The sequence below is a fragment of the Spermophilus citellus genome, assembly GCF_964194105.1.
Source record: "Spermophilus citellus genome assembly, chromosome: 2".
Classification (NCBI taxonomy): domain Eukaryota; kingdom Metazoa; phylum Chordata; class Mammalia; order Rodentia; family Sciuridae; genus Spermophilus; species Spermophilus citellus.
This window is the reverse complement of record NC_138183.1, coordinates 244,662,385-244,687,213: the sequence shown is the minus strand read 5'-3', so window position 1 is coordinate 244,687,213 and position 24,829 is coordinate 244,662,385. Positions and strand designations below refer to the sequence as shown.

Here is a 24,829-nt window from a genome sequence, read left to right as displayed (position 1 = left end):
ACCAACAGGAGAGTTGGGACCTTTATTTGATATCCTAAAAGGTCCATCAGATCCAAATTCACCCCGAATGTTAACGCCTGAAGCAAGAAAGGCATTAAAAATCATTGAAACATATATGGAAAATATGCATTTGGATAGAATTGATATAAGTTTGCCTTTATTATTTATTGTACTACCAACAAAAAATATTCCTACAGGAGTATTTTGGCAAGAAGGTCCATTATTATGGATACATTTATCTTATTCTCCTAACACTATTCTTACTAGGTATCCTGAGGCTGTAGGACAATTAATACTCAAAGGAATAAAAGCAGCAAAGGGAGTGTTTGGAATTTCTCCCAATAAAATTATTACTCCAAATACTATGAATCAAATTGATGAGTTAGCTAATGAGTTAAATACTTGGGCAATAATCATGTGCAAATCTAATGTTTCACTTGATAACCACTTACCATCTAATCCTTTGTTGTCTTTTTGGTCATTGCATCCTGTCATTTTTCTAAAAATGACAAGAAAAACCACTTATCATGAATGCTCCAAATATATTTACTGATGGGTCAAATAATAGTACAGCAGCAATAGTTACACCTGATCAAACTTTTACATTTTTAGTACCCAAACAGTCAGCTCAAAAGGTAGAGCTTAATGCAGTATTACAAGCTTTTGTGATGTTTAAAGATTCTGTATTTAATTTATTTTCTGATAGTCAGTATATAGTTAATGCTATAGTATCCCTTGAAGATACTGGTATGATTTCCCCTTCCTCTACTGTTTTCTCTTTGCTTTCCACTATACAAAGTCTAATCTGGGACAGAAAAGATCCATTCTTTATAGGACATATCAGGGCACATACAGGATTGCCTGGAGCCCTTAGTTTGGGCAATGATTTAGCAGATAAAACTACACATGACATACATATTTTCTCTACACTAGAAGAAGCTACAAATTTTCATAAAAAGTTCCATGTCAATGCTAATACTTTACAAAAGCATTTTAAAATAACTAAGGAACAAGCTAGACAAATAATAAAACAATGTCAAAATTGTGTGACCTTTTTACCACAAGTTAATCTTGGAGTCAATCCTAGAGGACTGAAACCTAACCATAATTGGCAGATGGATGTCACACACTTGCCAGAATTTGGAAAATTAAAATATTTGCATGTTACAGTTGATACTTCTTCTGGATTTTTGATGGGTTCCCTTCATGCCAGAGAAAAACTAAAGATGTTATAGCTCATTGCTTACAAAATTTTGCCACTGTGGGCGTTCCAAAACAGTTAAAAACAGATAATGCCCCTGGTTATACTTCTACCTCTTTTGAACAATTTTGCTCATCATTTGGCATTACTCATATAACAGGAATCCCATACAAACCACAGGGACAAGGCATAGTTGAAAGAGCTCATCAAACTATTAAAATGTACTTATTAAAGCAAAAAGAGGGAATTGGGAAGGGGTATATATTCCCCAAAGATAAACTTAAAATAACCCTTTTTACTCTAAACTTTTAAAATTTGGATTCATCAGGACTTAGTGCTGCAGAAAGGCATATGTGTCCAAAAAATGTATATAAGCCCAAAGTACTTTGGAAGGATACTCTAACAGGACAATGGAAAGGTCCTGACCCAGTAACTGTCTGGAGTCGGGGGTCTGTTTGTGTGTTTCCACAGGGAGAACAGCAACTGATTTGGATTCCAGAGAGATTAACTGAAGTCCTGACCCAGTGATTGTCTGGAGTCAGGGGTCTGTTTATGTGTTTCCACAGGGAGAACAGCAGCTGATTTGGATTCCAGAAAGATTTACTAAAGTGATTTCTATAGACCAAAAAGAAGATGATTTGGCTCAAATCCATAACAGCTGATATCCAAAACTCCAGTTTGGCTATTCTTACATCTGCGACAGAACCAGGATGCTTTTTTCAATATCTATTTTATTATTGCCCTTTCCCATATCATGAAGTTCTATTTTGTTTTTTGAGCTCATACAGACCTAGGTTAATGTTTTGCTGATCAGTTCTATTTTTTGACTGTAGAGTTTTTAAACATTGCAATGGAGATTTCACCTGTAAAAAGTTATAAGGCCTTTACTATTATGTTATGTGTTGTATGTATTATATTATGTGTGCACACTTGTGTTTTGTGTTATATGTTTGAATGTACGTATGTCCATATATCATATATGATGAACGCTCATGAAAAAAATGGATCCAAATATTTTTTTTCACGTGATTTAAATGGTTTAATTTAAATTGGGTAAACAGCTGTTGAGGATTGTTTTAATATATGAACACAAAAGGAGGTTAACAGATCTGTTTGTTTACTTTCACCTTTCCTTTTCATTATATTTAATAATTCTGTTGAAGATAAGGTACATTGTTAAGAAAATTGTTTTCTAAAAAAAGAAAAGAAAATTGTTTTATTTTAGTGCCTTCTGGAATGTTATATAATTTTTTCTTTAGCCATTATTGCCAGAAATCCTATCTTCATCTCAGTGCTGGTGAAGACAAAAATAAAGCCAATCTACAGCTTCTGCAATAGCCATCATTGAACTGCTTGCAAAACTTGCCTGGACTATGTATCACTTGTATGCATTGTGAACTCACTTGTATGCATTGTGAACTATCTGTTGGTGCAGTGACTTGTGGTAGTGTTGGGGTATTTTTTCTGATGATGTCATCGGTGGTACAATTTTTCCAAAAGGAGCCGTCAATTGGCTTGGTGTATCTTCCTCCCTTCTGCTTGTCATGGTTGTTCAGCTAAAATTTTGGGACCAACAGAGGTGAGGCAAAGAACCTCACCCCCCCCCCCCATGATACAAAGACCTATCCACAGGTGTGGCCGTATACTGGACTGGTAGTCAGTGACGGGTAAGATCCAATTGTAGTGGTACCAACCTAAGACAGGAGGCTGACGCCTTGAGGTCAGCTCATCTGATAACGGGCAAGGACCATATGTACTATTGGACAACCTAAGGCAGGCATGGTCCCTAAGCCATATGCTTGTTGTTTAAACAGAGAGGGGGAGATGTTGAGAGCCACAGCCGAAGGGGCCCCAGCAAACTTCCAGCTGCCAGCAAACTTCCAGCTGCCGGCTGATGATTGGCTCACAGCGGCCCCAGCAACTTCTAGCTGCCAACTGATTGGCTCCTCTGTGGTGATGCTCATTGGGCTGGTCCCTGCCCTTTCAGACCATGGAGCTGCTCATTGGGGGACTTTTTTGGCTCCGCCCATGCGACCCAGCCAATCGGCCTCAAGAGCAGGAGGAGTGGGGGAGGTTGAGAGGCTTGTGGGAAGCCCTTGGTGGCAGTTGGGCTCTGAAGGTTTTTCCTGAGGATCTGTTTTGTTTGGCGTGTGTGGTTCTAAAAATAAAGTTCGTTTCTTTTGACAAGTGGCTCCTGAATTGTGCCCAGCCAGACTGCGGCATAGTTCATTGAACATAATATTAAATTCAATTTATTAGTATTTGTTGAGGCTCAGTTAAGGCTAGAGTGTGTGTGGGGTAAGATCTGCTGTTATTGACTGAGTTGTGAGTATTGCTTGGCAGCAGGAATTTTACTCTTTGATTGTGAAATATCTGAAATGTCCCAATCAGTTTCCAGCACCTCTTAGAGAATGCAGGGAGCCAGGAATAGCACTAGCGCTCAGCCTTAAGATAAATGTCTAGTGTCTGCTTTGACGTCTGTAACACTAATTGTTATAGTGTTAACTGGAATAACAGTTAACATCAGCATCAACAATCAAAAACTGTTACTAGAGTAGGCATTGAACAGCAGGTGTCTACTACATCATCCACCGTGTTAATCATCACAATATGAACGATGTAGGTATCACATGTACCATATAATTCTATTAGATATTGGGATTACAATTTCTCAACTATGGGGTAGGAAGGCACAAAATTTTGAAATATTTAAAAAAGGGAAGAGAAGAGAGGAAGGATATAGGTAGCAGATGATGGCTGTAAAAAAGGGGAATAAAAATGAAGTAGAAGATAGAAAATGAAAGAAAGGAGGAAGGAACAGGAAAATTTGGCTATTTGTGGTGGGAGAGACTGAGGAAGAGGACAAAAACCAAGGTTTAAACAAACAAAGAAACAGGATCAAAACAACTCAAACCCACATATAATTATACCTCACCCAAGTCAAACCATGATTAAATAGTAAACAGGTGCAGAAAATAATAAATTAAAATATAAGTAAATTTATATGAATATTTGCATACCCATATCTATCTTATAAACCTATTTGTGCAGTAAGCATTAGCACTCCCCCCAAAAAATCTCATAGAACCAAAAAAACCAAAATATAATAATTGTTGAAAAAATATTAAAAAAATTAAAATAAGACAGGTAAAAAAGGGGAGATACAGAAAAGAAAGAATAAAAAATAAAAGAAATGAGAGAGAAAAAAAGAAAACATCTTAATGGGAAATAAAATGCTTTTTTCCATTGGTGGTCAAAATTGTTGGCAGGGATGGATTTTCATTCTTTCTGTTCATTCTTGACTCTGTAACCCTGGCTCAAGGGCTGGTGTTTGTGAAGTCTGGTGTCTTTGTGTTCCTCACCCAACTGCCAGCCACTGTGGCTAGGAGGCAAAGCTGGATGTGGTAGCTCTCAGTCTCCTGTCTTTCAGCACAGGGTGCGTAGACAGGTGAATGCTGACAGATGGTGTAATCCCACAGTGTGAGTGGTGCAGAGTTTAAACTGGAAGTTCCAGTAGTTGGGGTTTAGCTTTAGCTGATCTTTGGAACTCTGTTGGTGGCTATTTCGAATTTGATCCATGTCCTCCATTGCTGGAGAGATGCTGGTTTCTAATGGATCTCTGAAAGCCAGAGACCTCCAGTAAAATCCAGTTTTAGGGCATAAGGACTAACTCTCCAGAGGCTTCACATTTACCTCCATGGATGTGAATTGCCCAGTACCCACCCTGGAGTGCAACCTTTCCTGTGTGGCTGCTATAGGCATCTTCCCAATAGTTCTGATGGGGTGTCAGCAGCAAAGGGAACTCTCTTTCCTTGGTATCTGGAATGTGTATTCTCCAGGCATAATTTTCCATGTGCCTATTTCAGTCACTCTGGTTCAGGCACACTCTGGGAATCACAAATAGGCAACTGCTGGGTGCACCTGCAACTTCCTTTATGAGTTCCCGATTTCCTGACTCTGCTCATTGCTGTGCTACAGTTATAAATAGTTCTTGTCAGACTATCTACTGTGGGCTGAGTGATTTCAGTTGATTTTCACTGAACCTCTTGTCCCACCAGCTCTGGGTCCATTAAGATCAACATGTGTCTCTATGCCACAGGTTCCTTCCCACCAAGCCAATATTTTAAATTCCATCAGCTTTTCTGTCTCTCTGCCTGTGGTCCCCTTCCCTCAGCAGCTGAGGCTCCCCCAGGTGCCAGTCAAGCTGGTGCATCTCTGATGCATCATTTCTTTTATAGTAAAAGTTTCTGACTTTCTGTGTCTCTGTGGTTTCTTTTACCATCCAGTATTGGATCTCAGTGAATTAATTCCCTTAGTGAGCCACCTCACTGATAGCACGGTTTCTGCTGTTTAAGTCTGGTGCTGAGCATTCTGGGAAGCGTATCCTTCCTCTAATCCACCATTTAGATTGTATTTCTCGACCTTAGTTGTTTACTTTCTTCTGGGACACGAAGCACATCTGTTTACTTTGGGGACATGCTGATCAGAATCTTTGAAAGTCATGCTTATCTTAGTAGAAAGAGAAAAATCAGTTAGAAATCAGGTAGCAAAGAGAGTCTACCTGATGTTCAACATTCTCAAAGGTGGGGACAGGAGGGAACTACTGGTCCATTCTGTCAGAAGGTCCAAGTCTTTTCCTGAGTCTCCCCATGGCTGACTTCATCTCGTGGTTCCTCAGAGTGTAGATCAAGGGGTTCAGCAGAGGGGAGATGACAGTGTAGGTGACAGAGATGGCCTTATCTGTTGGGAGGGCAGCAAAAGGCCGGGCATAGACATAGATGCAGGGCACAAAGTGCAGGGTCACCACGGTGATGTGGGAGGTGCAGGTGGAGATGGCTTTCCTCCTGCCCTCTCCTGCCTGAGACCTTATTAATAATAATATGACCAAATAGGACACCAGGAGCAAGAAAAACCACAATGTGGTGAGCATCCCATTGTTGGAAATCATGAGCAGTTCAAGTACAAAAATGTCAGTACAGGCGAGTTTGAGGACCTGGGGGACATCACAGTAGAAAGTGTCAAGGACATTGGGTCCACAGAAGGGCAGTGGGAGCAAGAGGGAGATCTGCACAATGGAGTGGACGAAGCCCCCCAGCCAGGAGCCCACTATTAACCCAATGCATCGGCTTCTGTTCATGATGGTCACGTAGTGCAGGGGCTTGGAGATGGCCACATATCGATCTAGAGCCATCACTGACAGAGAAAATACATCCACCCCCCCAATAAGGTGGAAGAAGAACATCTGAGTGAGGCAGCCATTGAAGGAGATGGTCTTCTTGTCAGAGAGAAGGTCCACCAGCACCTTGGGAGCTGTGATGGAGGAAAAGCAGATGTCGGCAATTGACAAATTACGGAGCAAAAAATACATGGGGGTGTGTAGGCGTGACTCCCAGGTCACAGTGACCATGATGAGAAGGTTTCCCAGCAGAGTCGTCAGGTACACCAGAAGTAGGAAAAGGAACAAGACAAAGCTCACGTCTTGATTCTGGGAGAGGCCAAGGAAAACAAATTCTTTTACCCTGGTGCAGTTCTCCATCTCTATGGAGTCATCCTCCTTTTGCTCTTTGGTTCCAAGGTGTGTCGTATGAAGAAAGGGCTATTTATTTTGCTGTCCTCTCAAGCTTCCCTGCATGGCTGCAGTGCATGGAATTTGTTAAGCTTTCCATATTTTAAACATTGCAATCAGATTGTTGAGCAAATCACATTTCACACACAGTACCATTCATTCCATTTCGTATAGAACTATTTTGGGAAAGCAAGCCTGTTAAGTAGCGACATTTACATAGCACATGTAAAACATGAAATCACCAAGGTTGAAATTGATGCTTTGGGTACCAGCTTCCAATATCATAAAACTTTTCTGTGTTTATTCGGCTTTAATAAAAAGACAATGCATGATAAAAAGGGAGATATGTTTTTTTTTTTTTTAGAGAAGTAAAGGGAGATTTGGACAGCCAAGGAGAGAGGGTAGATGATAAAATCATTTTTAGCAATAATAAAAGCTACTATTTTCTGAGTGCTTTGTATGCCAATGTGGCACAGAATGTTGATGTCTTTAATTCTTACCTTCACCCACTCGGTCAGAAATAGTGTTATTCCTGTTTTTCATGACATAGCAGGGATATCTTTTGGATTCAAGGAAGGATGTAGAAAACGGAAGAAAAGAAAGAGGATGGAAGGCAATGCTGTCTTCTTCCACATTTCCCCACTTCAATCCACGTAGGTTAAGATCTCACATTGCAAGGACATTTGAAAGAGTCTATCTGAAGAAAAGCACTTGGCAGAAACCCTTCTTCCATTAAATTAGTCTGAGGAAGCGTCACCAAGAAGCAACTCAAGGGTTCTTGGCAAATGCATGATGACTTTGCTCACACCCAGACTGTATTCTGCATCCTTCTAAACACACCCTCCCTCTTCCCAATGTTTGACACCCACCGTTTTGCTTGTCAGTGAGATGATCATCTTGGCTCTGAAGCATTTGCTATACCTGGAATATATTCAAGTCAAATTAGTGATACCTAATCAATAACAGCATCTTGATTTCAGTATGGATGCCTCTGCCTCAACTAGAAGTCCTATTTCCTTCAATCCAACTCCAACTAAAAGTTGTATGCTGTTAGGTACAGTGTGTAACAAACAGTAGCATTAATTCTTGAAAAATTTGTTTCCAAATGTAAAGTTCAATGGGGGATTAAACATCTTCTTGTCCTTGCTCCTTTTTCAGGAAATAAAGGACAGACTCCAAGAATCACATCTTTAAGTTTTTTTGCACCATGTCCCAGGGTCATGTTCAAGCCCTTCAGCCTCAGGCTCAGTCTGAGAATGGTAAAAGGAATATATTGGAAAAAAAAAAGTTCAAGTCACATGGCTGATGGCAGTTTGTTGGTGTGGTTTCAGTGGGACTTATTAAAATGTTACCAAAACATGTGCATGTGTGTGCGCGCACGCGCATGCGTATACACAGAAGGACACATTTTTGTTGGTGTCCAAATTGTTTAGAGACAATAGAAACCAACCTGGTTTTTGGATTCAATTTGTTCCACTGTGTCCCTGCCTCCAGTACTAGTCCCTTACTCCCAGGCCTATTAGGAGAGCTAGGGAGAGGGATATTTGGATAAGGGAGTGGAAAGCAAGTGGCTAGCTCCTCTGGTGGTGATGGATTTCTGTGGGAGTTATTAAGTTGTCACTAATACGTTTGCAAACGATCCATTTACTGGAAAAAGTCCTTTTGGTCTATGTCCATGTTATCAATGGCAAGAGAGGGGAAATCAATGCCCTTATCTTCAGCTCCATCAGTTATTTGTCAAAGCAGGTCCATGTACTAAAATCTTTCCAAAGTCCATTTGTACGTTTTGAAAAGTATAAAAGATGATGTGGTCGAACTAGATATATTTGTGAATAAGCTTGAAAAAGAGAACTGGACTTCAAGCCCTTTCATTGCCCTTTGTTTTCTCATCCAGCAGAGGAGTCTGACTCCTTACCTGGACGTCCCTTTGCACAGCATGTTGTAGGTGACAATTAGAAATGTACGCATGTTGACTGCTTCTCACATGATGTCATACAGAATCCTTTCCTGTGGGGAGAGTTAAGTAAATACATAGCTAGATAAAGATCAGTTGGTAAGTTGCTTACACAGTACCATTTGGTTTTTTATGTCAACTCTATTATCCATAGAATAGCAAGAGTATGAAGTAACATCGTTGCACCTGGAATAGGAATTTTTGGTTATTGGTATTTCTAGGGTCATGGAGTCTGGTCCAGGAGATCCAGAATTCAGTGGATCCTTAGTTCTACTCTTTCCATCTCAGCCATATTTACCACTTTAAATGAAAAGCAGCAGACATAAAGAAAGGAATAGAACCTACAATGGAAGGGACAAGTATGTATTGTATGAGAAGAATCTCAGGTTGTCAACACTGACATATTAAATATGCAAAGGAAGTGAGTGGGGTCTTTGAACTGTGCCGTGAGTTTTGCTGAAGAGATTTCTGAATCTATATTGGACTTTTTTTTTTTTAAAATGAAGATGGAATTTAAAGGGTAAAATTAAATCAGAACAAGAATGCCAGCTAATGGCATCATTTCATTTTTCTTTATAGCTGAGGAGAACTGCATTGTATATTTATGTATCGCATTTTCTTTATATGTACACAGTGGAGATTTACTTAGCCATAAAGATGAATGAACTTTGGCATCTTTAATATATTGTAAACATACAAAATAATTTATAAAAGCTAATACTCACTAAATAATGTTACTGAGTGGCTGCCATATACCAGGCAAACATCTGTAGGTACCAGATGCGAGACAGTGAACCATGTTCACATCCTTGCCCTCATGGCACTGACATCCTATTGGGAGGATGCATGGAGATATGTGTGTGTGTGTGTGTGTGTGTGTGTGTGTGTGTGTGTGTGTGTATATATATATATAAAATTTTCATTAAATTTTTTTTTGTACCAGGTATTGAACCCAAAGGCACTTAACAACAGAACCTCATCCCCAGTCCTTTTTATTTTTTATTTTGAGACCAGGTCTTGCTGAGTTGTTTAGGGCCTTGCTAAGTTGCTGAAGCTGGCTTTGAACCTGCCATCCTCCTGTCTCAGCCTCATGAGTTGCTGGATTACAGGTGTGCCACACCATGCCCAGCCAGGAAGACAGATATTTGGTAGAAGGCAGATATGAGGATGGTTGTCTCTATGACCTCCAAAGTAAGCGACTAGAGGCAGCACATTTTTTCCCTCTAGAGTAAAGCAAAATCTGAGTTTCAATCTTTCTCTTAATATCAGGCAGCTGATGAACTGTATATGGATAATGTAGAGTGAGCTGTAGATGACCAGAACTTGTCTATGAGAGGTCTGTTTCTTACTAGTGAGTTAATGGTTGTCTTAGGTGAGTATACATTCCTAGAACACAGAGATGACAAAATAAAACTTGTTTGTTTTCATTTACCTCTTTTTGGAAAGTGTGTACGTGTGTGTGTGTGTGTGTGTGTGTGTGTGTGTGTGTCACAGTGGCCAATTACCTTGTATCTTAAGTTCTAAGATGGAGTATTTCTTTCCTTCATATTTTAATGTCCCTGAAATTAAGTTGTGCTTAAAAGTTAATGAGTACATGTAATATATCTCATTAAAATGTTTCATCTTTATCATGTCTTAGTAAAAGTGACAAATTCATCTTACAGTGGATGGCATTTTCTATTTAAACAAGAAGGTAATTTGCTGTGTGAATACTGGAAATGCTATTTCTGAATCTCTTTTCATAAAGTGTGGGAGTGGTTTGCTTGGTATCAAATAAATCAATTACAAATGAAGTTTCAGAGCATTTGACAGAACTCATCATATTCAAGTGCTCTATTCCTTCCCATGTGGAGTCCATAAAATAGTGACAACATGAGAGTGGCTTCTCTAGCCCATGGCACTGGTACCTGAGATTTGTGCCTGGGAATAGTGCACATTCCTAGACTCTCAGGCCACCTCCCTGGGTTGGCAGAGAGCCGCCCACCCACCCCTGGCCCCTGCTGCTTTCATCTTTATTTCTCTTCCTTCCCCTACTCACTTCCTACTGCCTTTCCTCCTTCAACTGACGCACAATCCTCGTGTTAGTTTTCTATTGCCTCTGTAACAAAATCATCACAAAATGAGAGGCTTAAGACAACAGTAATGATTTATTGTCTTACAGAAACCTGACACAGGTATTACTGGGCTAAAATCAAGGTGTCAGCAGGCTGCTCTCTTTATTTTTTTTCCTGGAGGAATCCATCTCCTTTCTTTTTCTAGCTTCTAGAAATTGACTCATATTCCTGTCCCTCGTCAATGTCAGCAATGGCAAGTCAAGCACTTGTCACATTGTAACACTCTGATCACTCTTAAGGACACTTTTGACCGTGGGTTCACATTAGGATGACCATCCTAATTTTATCCACTAGCAACCTTAATTCCCCTTTGCTATGCAATATAACACATTTGAAGAGACTGGGGATTGGGATGTGAGTACCCTTACAGGGGATTGTTCCACCAACACACACTACTCCCTCTTTTCCAGTCTCTGCCTGTGTTGCCAGTCATTCTGATATCTTCAGATGCTGAGTGTTGAAAGTTTTTTAGGAAGTTATGAAGTAGTAGAGCTGGATTTGATTTGAACTAATTTTGAGTCAATATTTGGTCTGAATTAATGTTTTGTTCATTGCACTTGGTCAGAGTATGTACACATTTTCCTTTGGAAATATTAATGAGTATGGGTGGAATTCCAACATGGCAGCAGGCGCGGAGAGATCAAGTCTCTGACCTCTTCAGCTGTGTGGGCATAGGGAGTCGTAAACAATCTAAATTCTGTTTGCTCAGGATCACTAGGCAATGCTGAACTGACGTGGATCTGGGGCGAACAGTCTGGGCCTCTCAGAACACACACTGAGCCCCGATCGGCTGAATTCAAGCTCCCGTTCGCCTGCTTCCTGCAGACAAATAGCTGTGACTCAGCACTAATCCATCCGGCTAAAACAACTGGTCGGCCTTTCTGTTCCTACGGAGGTAAATGCCAATGGAGCCTTCATAGGTAGTGGCCACAGGTTTGAAACGGGGCTTGGGAGAGACAGTAAGGACCCACCTGTTGCATTGGTCACCCGGCAAAGGGAAACGAACCGTCGCCATTTGCAAGAGATACCACCATGACAGAGAACTGACGTCACCAGACTGTGGCGGAGGAGATAACTTCATTGAAACCTGCGGCTACAGGTGTGTAATTCCCTAACCTTCCCTCTCCACACATTGGGGAAACCTTAAGGGCCCCTCCCAGCTCTCCCATAAGGGCCCCCCCCAGCTCTCCCGTGAGCGTGATAGCCAGACCGAGGGAATCAGACGTGGCGCGGGACCCATGGCCCGGAACTCCCGGCTACCGCTCCCACCAGTGCTGACAGCTGAGGTCTCTTGCACCAGCTACCGGGGGCGTGGCTACCGGAGGGCAAGTAAAATTCGCTGAGGATTCTCAGCCCCAAGCTCTACAAACTTAGGGTCTGAGGGAATGGCAAACTGGAAGATTGTGCCCAGTCGTTCATGAAAACAGGGCTCCGGGGAGCAGCAGACCTGGCGTGTAGCCAGTATTGTGGTGAGCGGCACCCGTGAGAGGAGCCTGGCTAGAGGAAAAGTGGGAAGTGACTAGACACAAGAGGAGGCCCTAGGCACTCAGGATTGGAGACTCGCCCAGTCTGGGAGGAGGAGCTGCTGCACAGTGATTGGTTCCCGCGTATTGACAGGAGAAACTTGGCCTGGTGGGCACAGTGCCACCTACTGGAAGAGAAGTTAATCAAACTCTAAGACTGCATTTATTAGTTTTTTTCTCTTTTTTTTGATTTGTGTTTTTTCTTTCATTTTCATTGTTGTTTTTTAAATTTTTTTTTTACAATTTTTTTCTTCTAATTTTAATTTTAATTTTGGATTATTATTATTATTATTTTAATTTTTTTCTTTTTTTTCCTATTTTTTTCTTCTTTTGTCTTTTCATTTCTTTTCAATTTTCTTATTCCCCCTTCCTTGAATTCTACCTGCTTACTCTCATTCTCTTTAGTGACTTCTTCCCTTCCCTTCTAATACCTTTCCTCCCAAGCATCAAATAAATTTATAGGAGTAAACAGTAACTCAGCAGTCAAACAGAATAAGAAGTAACATGAGCAACTTGAAAAAGCAAGGAAGAAAAGGAGTACAAACAATGCAGGACAGCCTAAATATTCAGGAGGACCTAGAGTCATCAGAAAAATGGTCATATAAAGACCTCAAGGAACACCTTAGACAGATGGAATGGAACCTTAAAGAGGATACGAGACAGCAAATTCAAGCAGTGAAAGAACACATTGAGAATGAATTACATAAACGGATAAAAGAAGAAGTTAAGCATCTTTATCAGGAGATAGAGATTATAAAAAATAATCAAACAATAATTCTAGAAATGAAGGAAACGATAAACCAAATTAAAAACTCAATTGAGAGTATAACTAACAGAGTGGAGCAAGTAGAAGCCAGAACGTCAGATAATGAAGAGAAAATATATCATCTTGAAAAGAGTCTAGCCAACTCAGAAAGGCTGGTAAAAAATCACAAGAAAAACATCCAAGAGTTATGGGATAACATAAAAAAACCAAACTTACGAGTCATCGGGATAGAAGAAGGTACAGAGATTCATACCAAGGGAATGAGTAACCTGCTGAATGAAATAATTACAGAAAACTTTCCAGAAATAAAAAAGGAAACAGATATACAAATTGAAGATGCATACAGGACACCGAGCACACAAAATCACAGTAGACCAACGCCAAGACACATTGTTATGAAGATATCCAATATACAGAACAAAGAGAAAATATTAAAAGCTACAAGAGAAAGGAGACAGATTACATTCAGGGGTAAACCAATAAGGTTAACAACAGATTTTTTATCACAGACGCTGAAAGCAAGAAGGTCATGGAACAATGTATTTCAAACACTGAAAGACAATGGATGCCAACCAAGAATTCTGTATCCAGCAAAATTAAGCTTCAGGTATGGCAACGAACTAAAAATGTTTCATGATAAACAAAAGTTAAAAGAATTTGCAGCCAGAAAACCAGCATTGCAAAGCATTTTGAGCAAAACACTACACGAGGAAGAAATGAAAAACAACAACCAAAACCATCAGTGGGAAGTGCCTTGGTAAAGACAGAGGGCGAGGGGAAAGACAATCATGGAGAAACAAACTAAATTTTTTTAAAAAAGGATAAATAATCAAACATGGCTGGAAGTACAAACCATATATCAATAGTAACTCTGAATGTTAATGGCTTAAACTCTCCAATAAAGTGACATAGGCCGGTATCATGGATTAAAAAAACAAATCCAACAATATGCTGTCTCCAGGTGACACATCTGATTGGAAAAGACATACACAGGCTGAAGGTGAAAGGATGGGAAAAAATATACCACGTACACGGTCCTCGTAAGCAAGCAGGGGTGGCCATCCTCATATCGAATAAAATTTACTTCAAGACTAAGTTAATCAAAAGGGATAAGGTAGGACATTATATACTGTTAAAAGGAACCATTCACCAACAAGACATAACAATTATCAATATGTATGCACCAAATAATGGTGCTGCGACATTCATGAAACAAATTCTCCTCAAGTTCAAGAACAAATAGACCACAACACAATAATTATGGGTGACTTCAACACACCTCTCTCACCATTGGACAGATCCTCCAAACAAAAGATGAATAAAGAAACTATAGAAGTCAATACCACAATCAATAACCTAGACTTAACTGACATATATAGAATATATCAACCATCATCAAATGGATATACTTTTTTCTCAGCAGCACATGGATCCTTCTCAAAAATAGACCATATATTATGCCATAGGGCAACCCTCAGTAAATATAAAGGGGTGGAGATAATACCATGCATTTTATCTGATCATAATGGAATGAAACTGGAAATCAATGATAAAAGAAGGAAGGAAAAATCCTACATCACATGGAAAATGAACAATATGTTACTGAATGATCAATGGGTTACAGAAGACATAAAGGAGGAAATCAAAAAATTCTTAGAGATAAATGAAAATACAGACACAACATATCGGAATCTATGGGACACAATGAAAGCAGTTTTAAGAGGGAAATTCATCGCCTGGTGGTCATTCCTCAAAAAAAGAAAAAACCAACAAATAAATGAGCTCACACTTCATCTCAAAGCCCTAGAAAAGGAAGAGCAAAACAACAGCAAATGTAGCAGAAGGCAATAAATAATTAAAATCAGAGCGGAAATCAATGAAATTGAAACAAAAAAACTATTGAAAAAATTAACAAAACTAAAAGTTGGTTCTTTGAAAAAATAAATAAGATCGACAGACCTTTAGTCATGCTAATGAAGAGAAGAAGAGAGAGAACTCAAATTACTAACATACGGGATGAGAAAGGCAATATCACAACAGATGCTACAGAAATAAGAAGACAATTAGAAATTATTTTGAAAACCTTTATTCCAATAAAATAGAAGATAGTGAAGACATCGATAAATTTCTTAAGTCATATGATGTGCCCAGACTGAGTCAGGAGGACACACACAATTTGAACAGAACAATATCAATGGATGAAATAGAAGAAGCAATCAAAACACTACAAACCAAGAAAAGACCAGGACCAGATGGGTATACAGCGAAGTTTTACAAAAACTTTAAAGAAGAATTAATACCAATACTTTTCAAGTTATTTCAGGAAATAAAAAAAGAGGAAGCTCTTCCAAATTCATTCTATGAGGCCAACATCACCTTGATTCCGAAACCAGACAGAAACCTCAAAGAAAGAAAACTACAGACCAATATCTCTAATGAACCTAGATGCAAAAATCCTCAATAAAATTCTGGCGAATCGAATACAAATACACATCAAAAAAATTGTGCACCATGATCAAGTAGGATTCATCCCTGGGATGCAATGATGGTTCAATATATGGAAATCAATAAATGTTATTCACCACATCAATAGACTTAAAAATAAGAACCATGTGATCATCTCGATAGACGCAGAGAAAGCATGCGACAAAGTACAGCATCCCTTTATGTTCAAAACATTAGAAAAACTAGGGATAACAGGAACTTACCTTGACATTGTAAAAGCTATCTATGCTAAGCCTCAGGCTAGCATCATTCTGAATGGACAAAAGTTGAAGGCATTCCCTCTAAAATCTGGAACAAGACAGGGATGCCCTCTCTCACCACTTCTATTTAATTTAGTCCTTGAAATACTAGCCAGAGCAATTAGACAGACAAAAGAAATTAAAGGCATAAGAATAGGAAAAGAAGAACTTAAATTATCACTATTTTTGGTTGACATGATTCTATACCTAGAAGACCAAAAAGGGTCTACAAAAGAACTACTAGAACTAATAAATGAATTCAGCAAAGTGGCAGGATATAAAATCAACACACATAAATCAAAGGCATTTCTGTATATCAGTGACAAAACTTCTGAAACGGAAATGAGGAAAAACACTCCATTCACAATATCCTCAAAAAAAATAAAATACTTGGGAATCAACCTAACAAAAGAGGTGAAAGATTTATACAATGAAAACTACAGAACCCTAAAGAGAGAAGTAGAAGAAGATCTTAGAAGATGGAAAAATATACCCTGTTCATGGATAGGCAGAACTAACATCATCAAAATGGCGATATTACCAAAAGTTCTCTATAGGTTTAATGCAATGCCAATCAAAATCCCAACGGCATTTCTTGTAGAAATAGATAAAGCAATCATGAAATTCATATGGAAAAATAAAAGACCCAGAATAGCAAAAGCAATTCTAAGCAGGAAGTGTGAATCAGGCGGTATAGCGATACCAGATTTCAAACTATATTACAGAGCAATAGTGACAAAAACAGCATGGTACTGGTACCAAAACAGGCGGGTGGACCAATGGTATAGAATAGAGGACACAGAGACTAATCCACAAAGTTACAACTATCTTATATTTGATAAAGAGGCTAAAAGCATGCAATGGAGGAAGGATAGCATCTTCAACAAATGGTGTTGGGAAAACTGGAAATCCATATGCAACAAAATGAAACTGAATCCCTTTCTCTCGCCATGCACAAAAGTTAACTCAAAATGGATCAAGGAGCTTGATATCAAATCAGAGACTCTGTGTCTGATAGAAGAAAAAGTTGGCTCCGATCTACATATTGTGGGGTCGGGCTCCAAATTCCTTAATAGGACACCCATAGCCCAAGAGTTAATAACAAGAATCAACAAATGGGACTTACTTAAACTAAATGTTTTTTTCTCAGCAAGAGAAACAATAAGAGAGGTAAATAGGGAGCCTACATCCTGGGAACAAATCTTTACTCCTCACACTTCAGATAGAGCCCTAATATCCAGAATATACAAAGAACTCAAAAAATTAGACAATAAGATAACAAATAACCCAATCAACAAATGGGCCAAGGACCTGAACAGACACTTCTCAGAGGAGGATATACAATCAATCAACAAGTACATGAAAAAATGCTCACCATCTCTAGCAGTCAGAGAAATGCAAATCAAAACCACCCTAAGATACCATCTCACTCCAGTAAGATTGGCAGCCACTATGAAGTCAAACAACAACAAGTGCTGGCGAGGATGTGGAGAAAAGGGTACACTTGTACATTGCTGGTGGGACTGCCAATTGGTGCGACCAATTTGGAAAGCAGTTTGGAGATTCCTGGGAAAGCTGGGAATGGAACCACCATTTGACCCTGCTATTGCCCTTCTCGGACTATTCCCTGAAGACCTTAAAAGAGCATGCTATAGGGATACTGCCACATCCATCTTCATAGCAGCACAATTCACAATAGCTGGACTGTGGAACCAACCCAGATGCCCCTCAATAGATGAATGGATAAAAAAAAATGTGGCATCTATACACAATGGAGTACTATGCAGCAATAAAAAATGACGAAATCATAGAATTTGCAGGGAAATGGATGGCACTAGAGCAGATTATGCTTAGTGAAGCTAGCCAATCCCTAAAAAACAAATACCAAATGTCTTCTTTGATATAATGAGAGCAACTATGAACAGAGTAGGGAGGAAGAGTAGGAAGAAAAGATTAACTTTAAACAGAGACATGAGATGGGAGGGAAAGAGAGAGAAAAGGGTAATTGCATGGAAATGAAGGGAGACCTTCATTGCTATACAAAATTACATATAAGAGGTTGTGAGGGGAATGGGAAAATAAACAAGGAGAGAAATGAATTACAGTAGATGGGGTAGAGAGAGAAGATGGGAGGGGAGGGGAGGGGGGATAGTAGGGGATAGGAAAGGTAGCAGAATACAACAGTTACTAGTATGGCATTATGTAAAATTGTGGATGTGTAACTGACGTGATTCTGCAATCTGCATTTGGGGTAAAATTGGGAGTTCATAACCCACTTCAATCTAATGTATGAAATATGATATGTCAAGAGCTTTGTAATGTTGTGAACAACCAATAAAAAAAATAAAAAAATAATAAAAAAATAAAAAAAATGAGTATGGGTATCAGCTGCTCCTTATTGGAGAAATAATTGTCATATATAATAATGCACTGTGCTGTCTTTCTAAAATCTAAGAAATTTAACTTCTAAAACCTATCTGGTCCCACTAAATTATATAGGGAATATGATTCTGTAATATTATCATTATTAGAAGTAGTTTTTAATTACATTTCAATGATGTATTATCTGGATCTTGCTAGATTTGATGCTTTAGAAGGAGAAAAGAGGTGACTTATTCCATCCCTGTACATGACTCCCTTTAGTTCAGGTGTACTGGAGTTGTCTGTACATCCTTGGAGTGCAGGCTGGTTGGAACTCTGGATGCATGAGCATTTGTATGGACACTCATTTGGTCTAGGATATTCCTCTTCTTATGTGTACATGATCCGAACAAAGCTTTTGAATGTAGCCCTTAATTTGGTGGCCTCATGAAGACACACACAAGGATGTTGTATTCTTGAATAAAATATCACAATATGGGCTGGGGATGTGGCTCAAGTGGAACGCGCTCACCTGGCATGCACGGGGCACTGGGTTCGATCCTTAGCACCACATAAAATAAAATAAAGTTGTTGTGTCCACTGAAAACTGAAAAATAAATATTAAAAAATTCTCTCTTCTTTCTCTCTCTCTCTTTAAAAAAATCACAGTACACTCTGATTCAGTCATTTCTATTTCAGTTGGGTTCCATGAAGATGTATTTAAATATTGATGTGGGGGATCAAACCCAGGGCCTCATGCATGAAAAGCAGGCTCTCTACCGCTGAACACCCCCAAATCAAGTTAGTTTTAAGTAGTAAAAGCTAAAGACTATAGTTTGGTATCATCTTCTACATGCATTCATTTTGTTTCTTTCCATAGAGTCAACTAAAATTGACTTAAAGCTTCTTATGGATCAAGAGTCATTCTAGAGATTGGAAATAGAAAGGAGAAATAGGCTATCAACTTGACATTTTAATACACCACAGGAAGGGAAATGACAAAGAAGTACATATATGAAAAATAAAAACATTATTGGGTGATAGGTTTTATTTTTTCAATGAGTTAAACTCGCTTATGGCTAAGGTATAGCTGGTATGAACAGTGGGGTAGATAGCCCCAGATTCTTGCCATTTCTGTAGTTATATATTGGGGATTTATAAAATCAGTCTTTATAAGTCCCAGGTCAGACTCAATTCTGACAAGGTCACAGGGAGTAAAAGACCATCGAAAATCCTTAAGAGTTAGGATTGTTTAACCAAATGGTTCTGGGGGTTGTGCTAGTACATGTCATAGGTGAGTTAATTTTAAAAGAGACTCCAAAATTACTGACAAAGCACAAGTGATAGAGAAGAATGCTTTCCAACAGTGTTGGGTACATATTAGGTGTTTAATAAGTAGCCACAGGATTTCTAGTGAAGAACTGAGATTTAGCTGCTGGAGCCTTGCTGTGTTGAGACAGTTGTCACACTGCTGAACATCATCACAACATTAACCTTTATCCCATTGCCTGAACACCAAGAACTCCTCTTATATTTCAGGATTAAGACCTGCTTGTTGTCAGTTGGTCTTCAAGGGCTGCATTCTTCCTGTTAAACTTTCTGCTGATATTCCTTTTTAAAACCAGTGTTCCAAGTCACTGATCCTTTGTGTGTGTGCGCTACTCTGTTATAGTTAATTGTCTCTGTGTGGCTAAGTCTCAACCTTCAACAGCTACTATTTTAAGAAAAGAATTCCTATAAAAAAGAAAGAAAAGAATTCAATGATGTTACTCCCACCTTGGTCTGCAACCAATAAGTAGGCTATTCTCTTTCAGAGAGCAAGAGTCTTTTCTTCAGTCTCCTCATGGCTGACTTCATCTCCTGGTTCCTCAGGGTGTAGATCATGGGGTTCAGGAGAGGGATGATGACAGTGAAGGTGACGGAGACAGCTCTGTCCATGGGGAGGGCGGTGAAGGGTCGGGCGTAGACGTAGATGCAGGGCACAAAATGCAGGGTCACCACAGTGATGTGGGCCGTGCAAGTGGAGATGGCTTTCCTCCTGTCCTCTCCAGTGTGTGACCTCAGCATGGTCAGGATGACTGTGTAGGACACAAGGAGAAGGACAAACCACAGGGTAGTGACCAGGCCATTGTTGGAAATCATCAGGAGCTCAAGAACAAAAGTGTCAGTGCAGGCGAGTTTGAGGACCTGGGGGACGTCACAGTAGAAGCCATCAACAACGTTGGGTCCACAGAAGGGCAGCGGGAGCAAGAGGGAGATCTGCACCATGGAGTGGACGAAGCCCCCCACCCAGGAGGCCACGATGAGGGCAGTGCATCTCCCCTGACTCATGATGGTCACGTAGTGCAGGGGCTTGGAGATGGCCATGTAGCGGTCAAACGCCATGACAGAGAGGGAGAAAATGTCTGCCCCACCAAGGAGGTGGAAGAAGAACATCTGGGTGATGCATGCATTGAAGGAGATGGCCTTTCTCCTTGACAGAAGGTCCACCAAGACCTTAGGAGCCGTGATGGAGGAGAAGCAGATGTCCAAGACAGAGAGATTGCGGAGCAGCAAGTACATGGGGGTGTGAAGGCGGGACTCCCAGGTCACAGTGACCATGATGGCTACATTTGCTAACACAGTTGTTGTGTAAACCATAGATAAAAAGAAAAATAAGAGCAAGCTCAGCTCTCGGGACTGGGTCAATCCTTGAAAAATAAATTCAGTCACCCTGGTGTGATTTTTCAGAGCCATTGAATGATGCTTTTTCCTCCATGGACACCTTTGAAGGAAATATTAATGAGATGGTGAAATCAAGCATGGTTTATCTCTTACAACGAAACAGAACATGCGTATGTATCTGGTTTGTCATTGCCCCATGTCCTCCAGGAACTGGCTGTATCACCTGGGAAAATCACTAGCTTCCCCTCCCCTTAGCTCCGTGGTTAGTGCACGTCATGGTTTGGAGTAGATCACTTGTTTTCTTGCTGTACTAGGAGGGAGGGTGCCCATGGTACTGCTAAAACCAACTTCTGGAATTTACTAAGGAAGGAACCTGAAGAAAGGCCTTGTGGAAGGGGCTCTGGGTTTCCCAAATCTTTGAATCAGAGCGGCTCTGATTTGATGCACTTTCTATTTTCTTTCTATGGCTTAAAAGCCATTGGAATGAAATAACACCCACTAACAACATGATGGGGATCCTTTTGAAAAGCACACGGTAGTTTTAAAAAGTAACTGCATTCTGAAGTACAATAGCATCCCTCTGTGGTCTGAGGAAAGACACTATTATTCCCATTTCCGTAATACCAGAACCGAACACAGTAGGAGTAAGTCAATTTTCTAAGGTCGTAGAGAAAAATCAGTGAAGGAGAAAAAAAATAAGACAAATTTCCTCCTGACTCTTCATTCTAGGATCTTTCTACTATCCCACACTGCCAGCCAATTTCAGATGCAGAAATCAAAGAATAATTTTTACAAAAAAGTCTTAAAATAACTTTTTTTTTGGTGCTGGGGATTGAACCCAGGGCCTTCTGCATGCTAGGCAAGCACTCTACCAACTGAGCTATATCCGTAGCTCTTAAAAAATTTAATTTTTTAAAAAAAATTGTAGTTGTTGATGGACCATTATTTATTTTTATTTATATGCAGTGCTGAGAATCAAACTCAGTGCCTCACACATGCTAGGCAAACACTCTACCACTGAGCCACAATCCCAGCCCTTAAATACATTTTAATGGTGGATTTCACCACTCCTTCAATTTTCTTTCTCAATCACAGTAGAAGTTTATGCCAGTGCCCTTCTATGACCTTCACATAATCTATTGTGCAAATGACGTCTCTTCTCTTTGCTTTTAATTTCATTTCATGGCTACTCAGTTGTTTAGCTAAATGGTTCAACACAAAGAAAATGAGGTGGATGGTTAGAGAGAGGAGGCAGACAGCTCTATTCATGAAGAAAGTTGCATGCAGATATGGAGAAATGACATGAAATGCAAGAATACCCGTGAGGTAGGCAATCAGGTCAAGACAGACTTCCTTCCTGTCCAACCTTGGACTTGCCTTTCCTGGCCCAGTGCAGATCTGCCCATTCACTCCAGCTCAACATGGAAACAAACAGTGCCCCACCCAAACTGCCCGGAAGCATGTAGATTCATGTATTATGAACTCTTGGGTGGGGAGGAAGGGGCAGATGCAGCAGAGAGAATCATAAATCCCTTTTATTCCTCCATTTGAGTCTGTTTGGAGAGATCTCTTGTGGCTTCCATGACATATAGAGAACAAGATAGCAAACTCATGGTGACATCAGTCTTTGACTTTCAGCCCAGGGCATTTTCTATGCATGTCACTTCAAGAATTTCTTGAGGAGACTTATGAGGGTGGCAGCATCACATACGTTAACTCAGAGAAAAAAGCCACGCTCAGCCTGAGCATCTGTCTGAGTCGTCTGTCACCATCGCAGATAGAAAGCGCCCAGGTCAGTGTCCAGCTGGGAGGCATCCTGCGTGGGCTGCGTCAAAGTAAGCTTTGGAGGATGATAACCTTGAGAAACCAAGTAGATAAACACGGCTACTCGTCTTGTTCTCCGGTTCATTCAGATGTGAGGCACCGTCGTCCCCACCGTCTATACTGACAGGTGGCACAGTTCATACAAGAGACTTGCCCTGAGCTACTCACGTTGCAAAGAACCAGGATCCCGTGCAAAATTAGCGCTCCCGAGCATGACACTTGTCTTGATTTGTTCCTTCTTCTTTATCCTCAGTTAAACCCTTATATTCTCTCTTTACACTAGAGTGGGAGTTCCCTAAATGGTCTCCTTTTCCTGGGTCTACATCTTTAATCCATCCTCTCTGTTGTTTCCAGAAATACCTTGATGCCATAAATGGATCACTTTATTCCTTTATTTGAGAATTTTCAATGGTTCGCTATTGCCTGCTGAACCAAGGTTAGCTTCTTTTATAAGAGCATTCCTGAATTTCCTCCATCTTTGACCTGTTTCTTTTGATTTTCGGTTTTAATGGCTCAAACTTTATGCAATTTTTTGCAGTCTACTCCTTTGGATCTGCGTTCCTCTGGCTCCCTCTGTCCACCGTCTCCTGCCCACTTCCGACTCTCATTTTATCTGCCTTGGCAAACACCCATGTTCATATTCAAGTTCATGGTGTTTTCCTCTGTGAAAATTTTCATGACACCCCTTAACTAGATCCCGTCTGGATATTCCTTTTTTATTCCCCGAACCCACTTCTCTTCTGGTACCTGTGACAATTTACTGTGACTGACTTCTTATATGCCGAGCACTATTTAATTCAGTGTCATTTCCCTATTAGACTCCAGATTCCTCCAGTCTGTTCAAAGTGTTGACTATCCTAATGTTGTCAAAGGTTTGCCTAAGACTGAGGCACGTGTGAGGGTTCGATACATGCTTTTCAAATTAATGAGTAAACCTGGGTAATAAATGCATCTCATGAATTTTCAACATTGACATTGGAGTCTGGATGAGAAACATCAGAACAAGCACAGACGGGGAATCTATTCTGCTTATATTTTTGATTGGGTCTCAGGGATGCCAGGGAATTTTAATTTTTATTCTTTTTTCCTGATGCAGGCTATAAAATAGCTCTTTGGCCTTGAGGTATCTGCTTTGCCTCTCTGTACTTCAGAACCTCAATTGTGACACTCAGGAGCCATTTATTGTGAGGGAGCGTTGGACAATGTGAAGAGCTTTGAAAGGGCGCAGCTGGGTTGGAATTCTGACTGTTGCTCCTTTGTTACCTGGAACAAATCCTTCACTTTCCTCCATAAGTTGGGAAGCACAATCCTTACTTTACCAGGTGACATAAGGAGGAAATATGACAATGTTTGTGAAGTACCTGACATGTAGTAGACTTTCAATTAAATTGGTTCCTTTCCCTTTCTGAAAAACATCTTCCTTGCCTAACACAAAGCATTATGAAGACGTTTGCAAAATATAAGATACTGCTCTATAAAAGAACAGTTGGTTCTCTTTGAACCAACTTGCTTATTTTTGTTTGAATGAATTTGCGTAAATTTGACCAAGTGAAACACAGGCTTTGGGACTGGGTCTGTGGGTTTGAGAATAGAGCTAGCTATCTCTTGATGAAAGGGAAGGGTGACCCGGTGAGCCCTGGGCATAGTATGCCTATAGAGCGGCCTTTGAAACCTCCATGGGTTTTAAGGGAACTTGGATTTTTTTTAAAGAAACATGTATTTTGTAGACAGAGGCTTCATGATCCCTGCAGACAAATTCTAAACTGGAACAAAATCTTTTCTTTTTATGTAACTCAGTTTGTTTTTTCACAGATGGGATATAATTTTTCATTTTTCTGAGTGTCTGTGTTGTAGAATCACATTGGTCCTGCAGTCATATACATACATAAAGTAATACTGTCTCAATTTTCCTATCAAAATCTGCCTTCTCTTTTACTGTGCTGACCCTATCTCTGTGGCTTCTTCTTTAAAAGACATTTTTCACTTCCCAATATTTGACATCTACTTCTCTATAGCCTGTGTTAAAGTTTTCCACTATTTCTGCAGAGTCTTAAGGTATCTGGCACATTTTAGTGCTCATGATATTCATGTATAATATCTATAATATTAGAT

At 39.9% G+C, this 24,829-nt stretch overlaps 2 protein-coding genes across 2 annotated transcripts; both read right to left on the bottom strand.

Moving 5' to 3' along the window:
- Positions 1-5,801: 5,801 nt before the first annotated feature.
- Positions 5,802-6,737, bottom strand: LOC308642404 (olfactory receptor 4D10; the record flags this gene model as incomplete). Its single annotated transcript, XM_081281280.1, has 1 exon — positions 5,802-6,737. The coding sequence occupies one exon, from the start codon at positions 6,735-6,737 to the stop codon at positions 5,802-5,804; it is 936 nt and encodes a 311-aa protein (XP_081137406.1).
- A 13,292-nt stretch (positions 6,738-20,029) lies between these two features.
- LOC308641681 (olfactory receptor 4D11-like) lies at positions 20,030-20,965 on the bottom strand (the record flags this gene model as incomplete). Its single annotated transcript, XM_081280309.1, has 1 exon — positions 20,030-20,965. The coding sequence occupies one exon, from the start codon at positions 20,963-20,965 to the stop codon at positions 20,030-20,032; it is 936 nt and encodes a 311-aa protein (XP_081136435.1).
- Between the last annotated feature and the right edge of the window lie 3,864 nt (positions 20,966-24,829).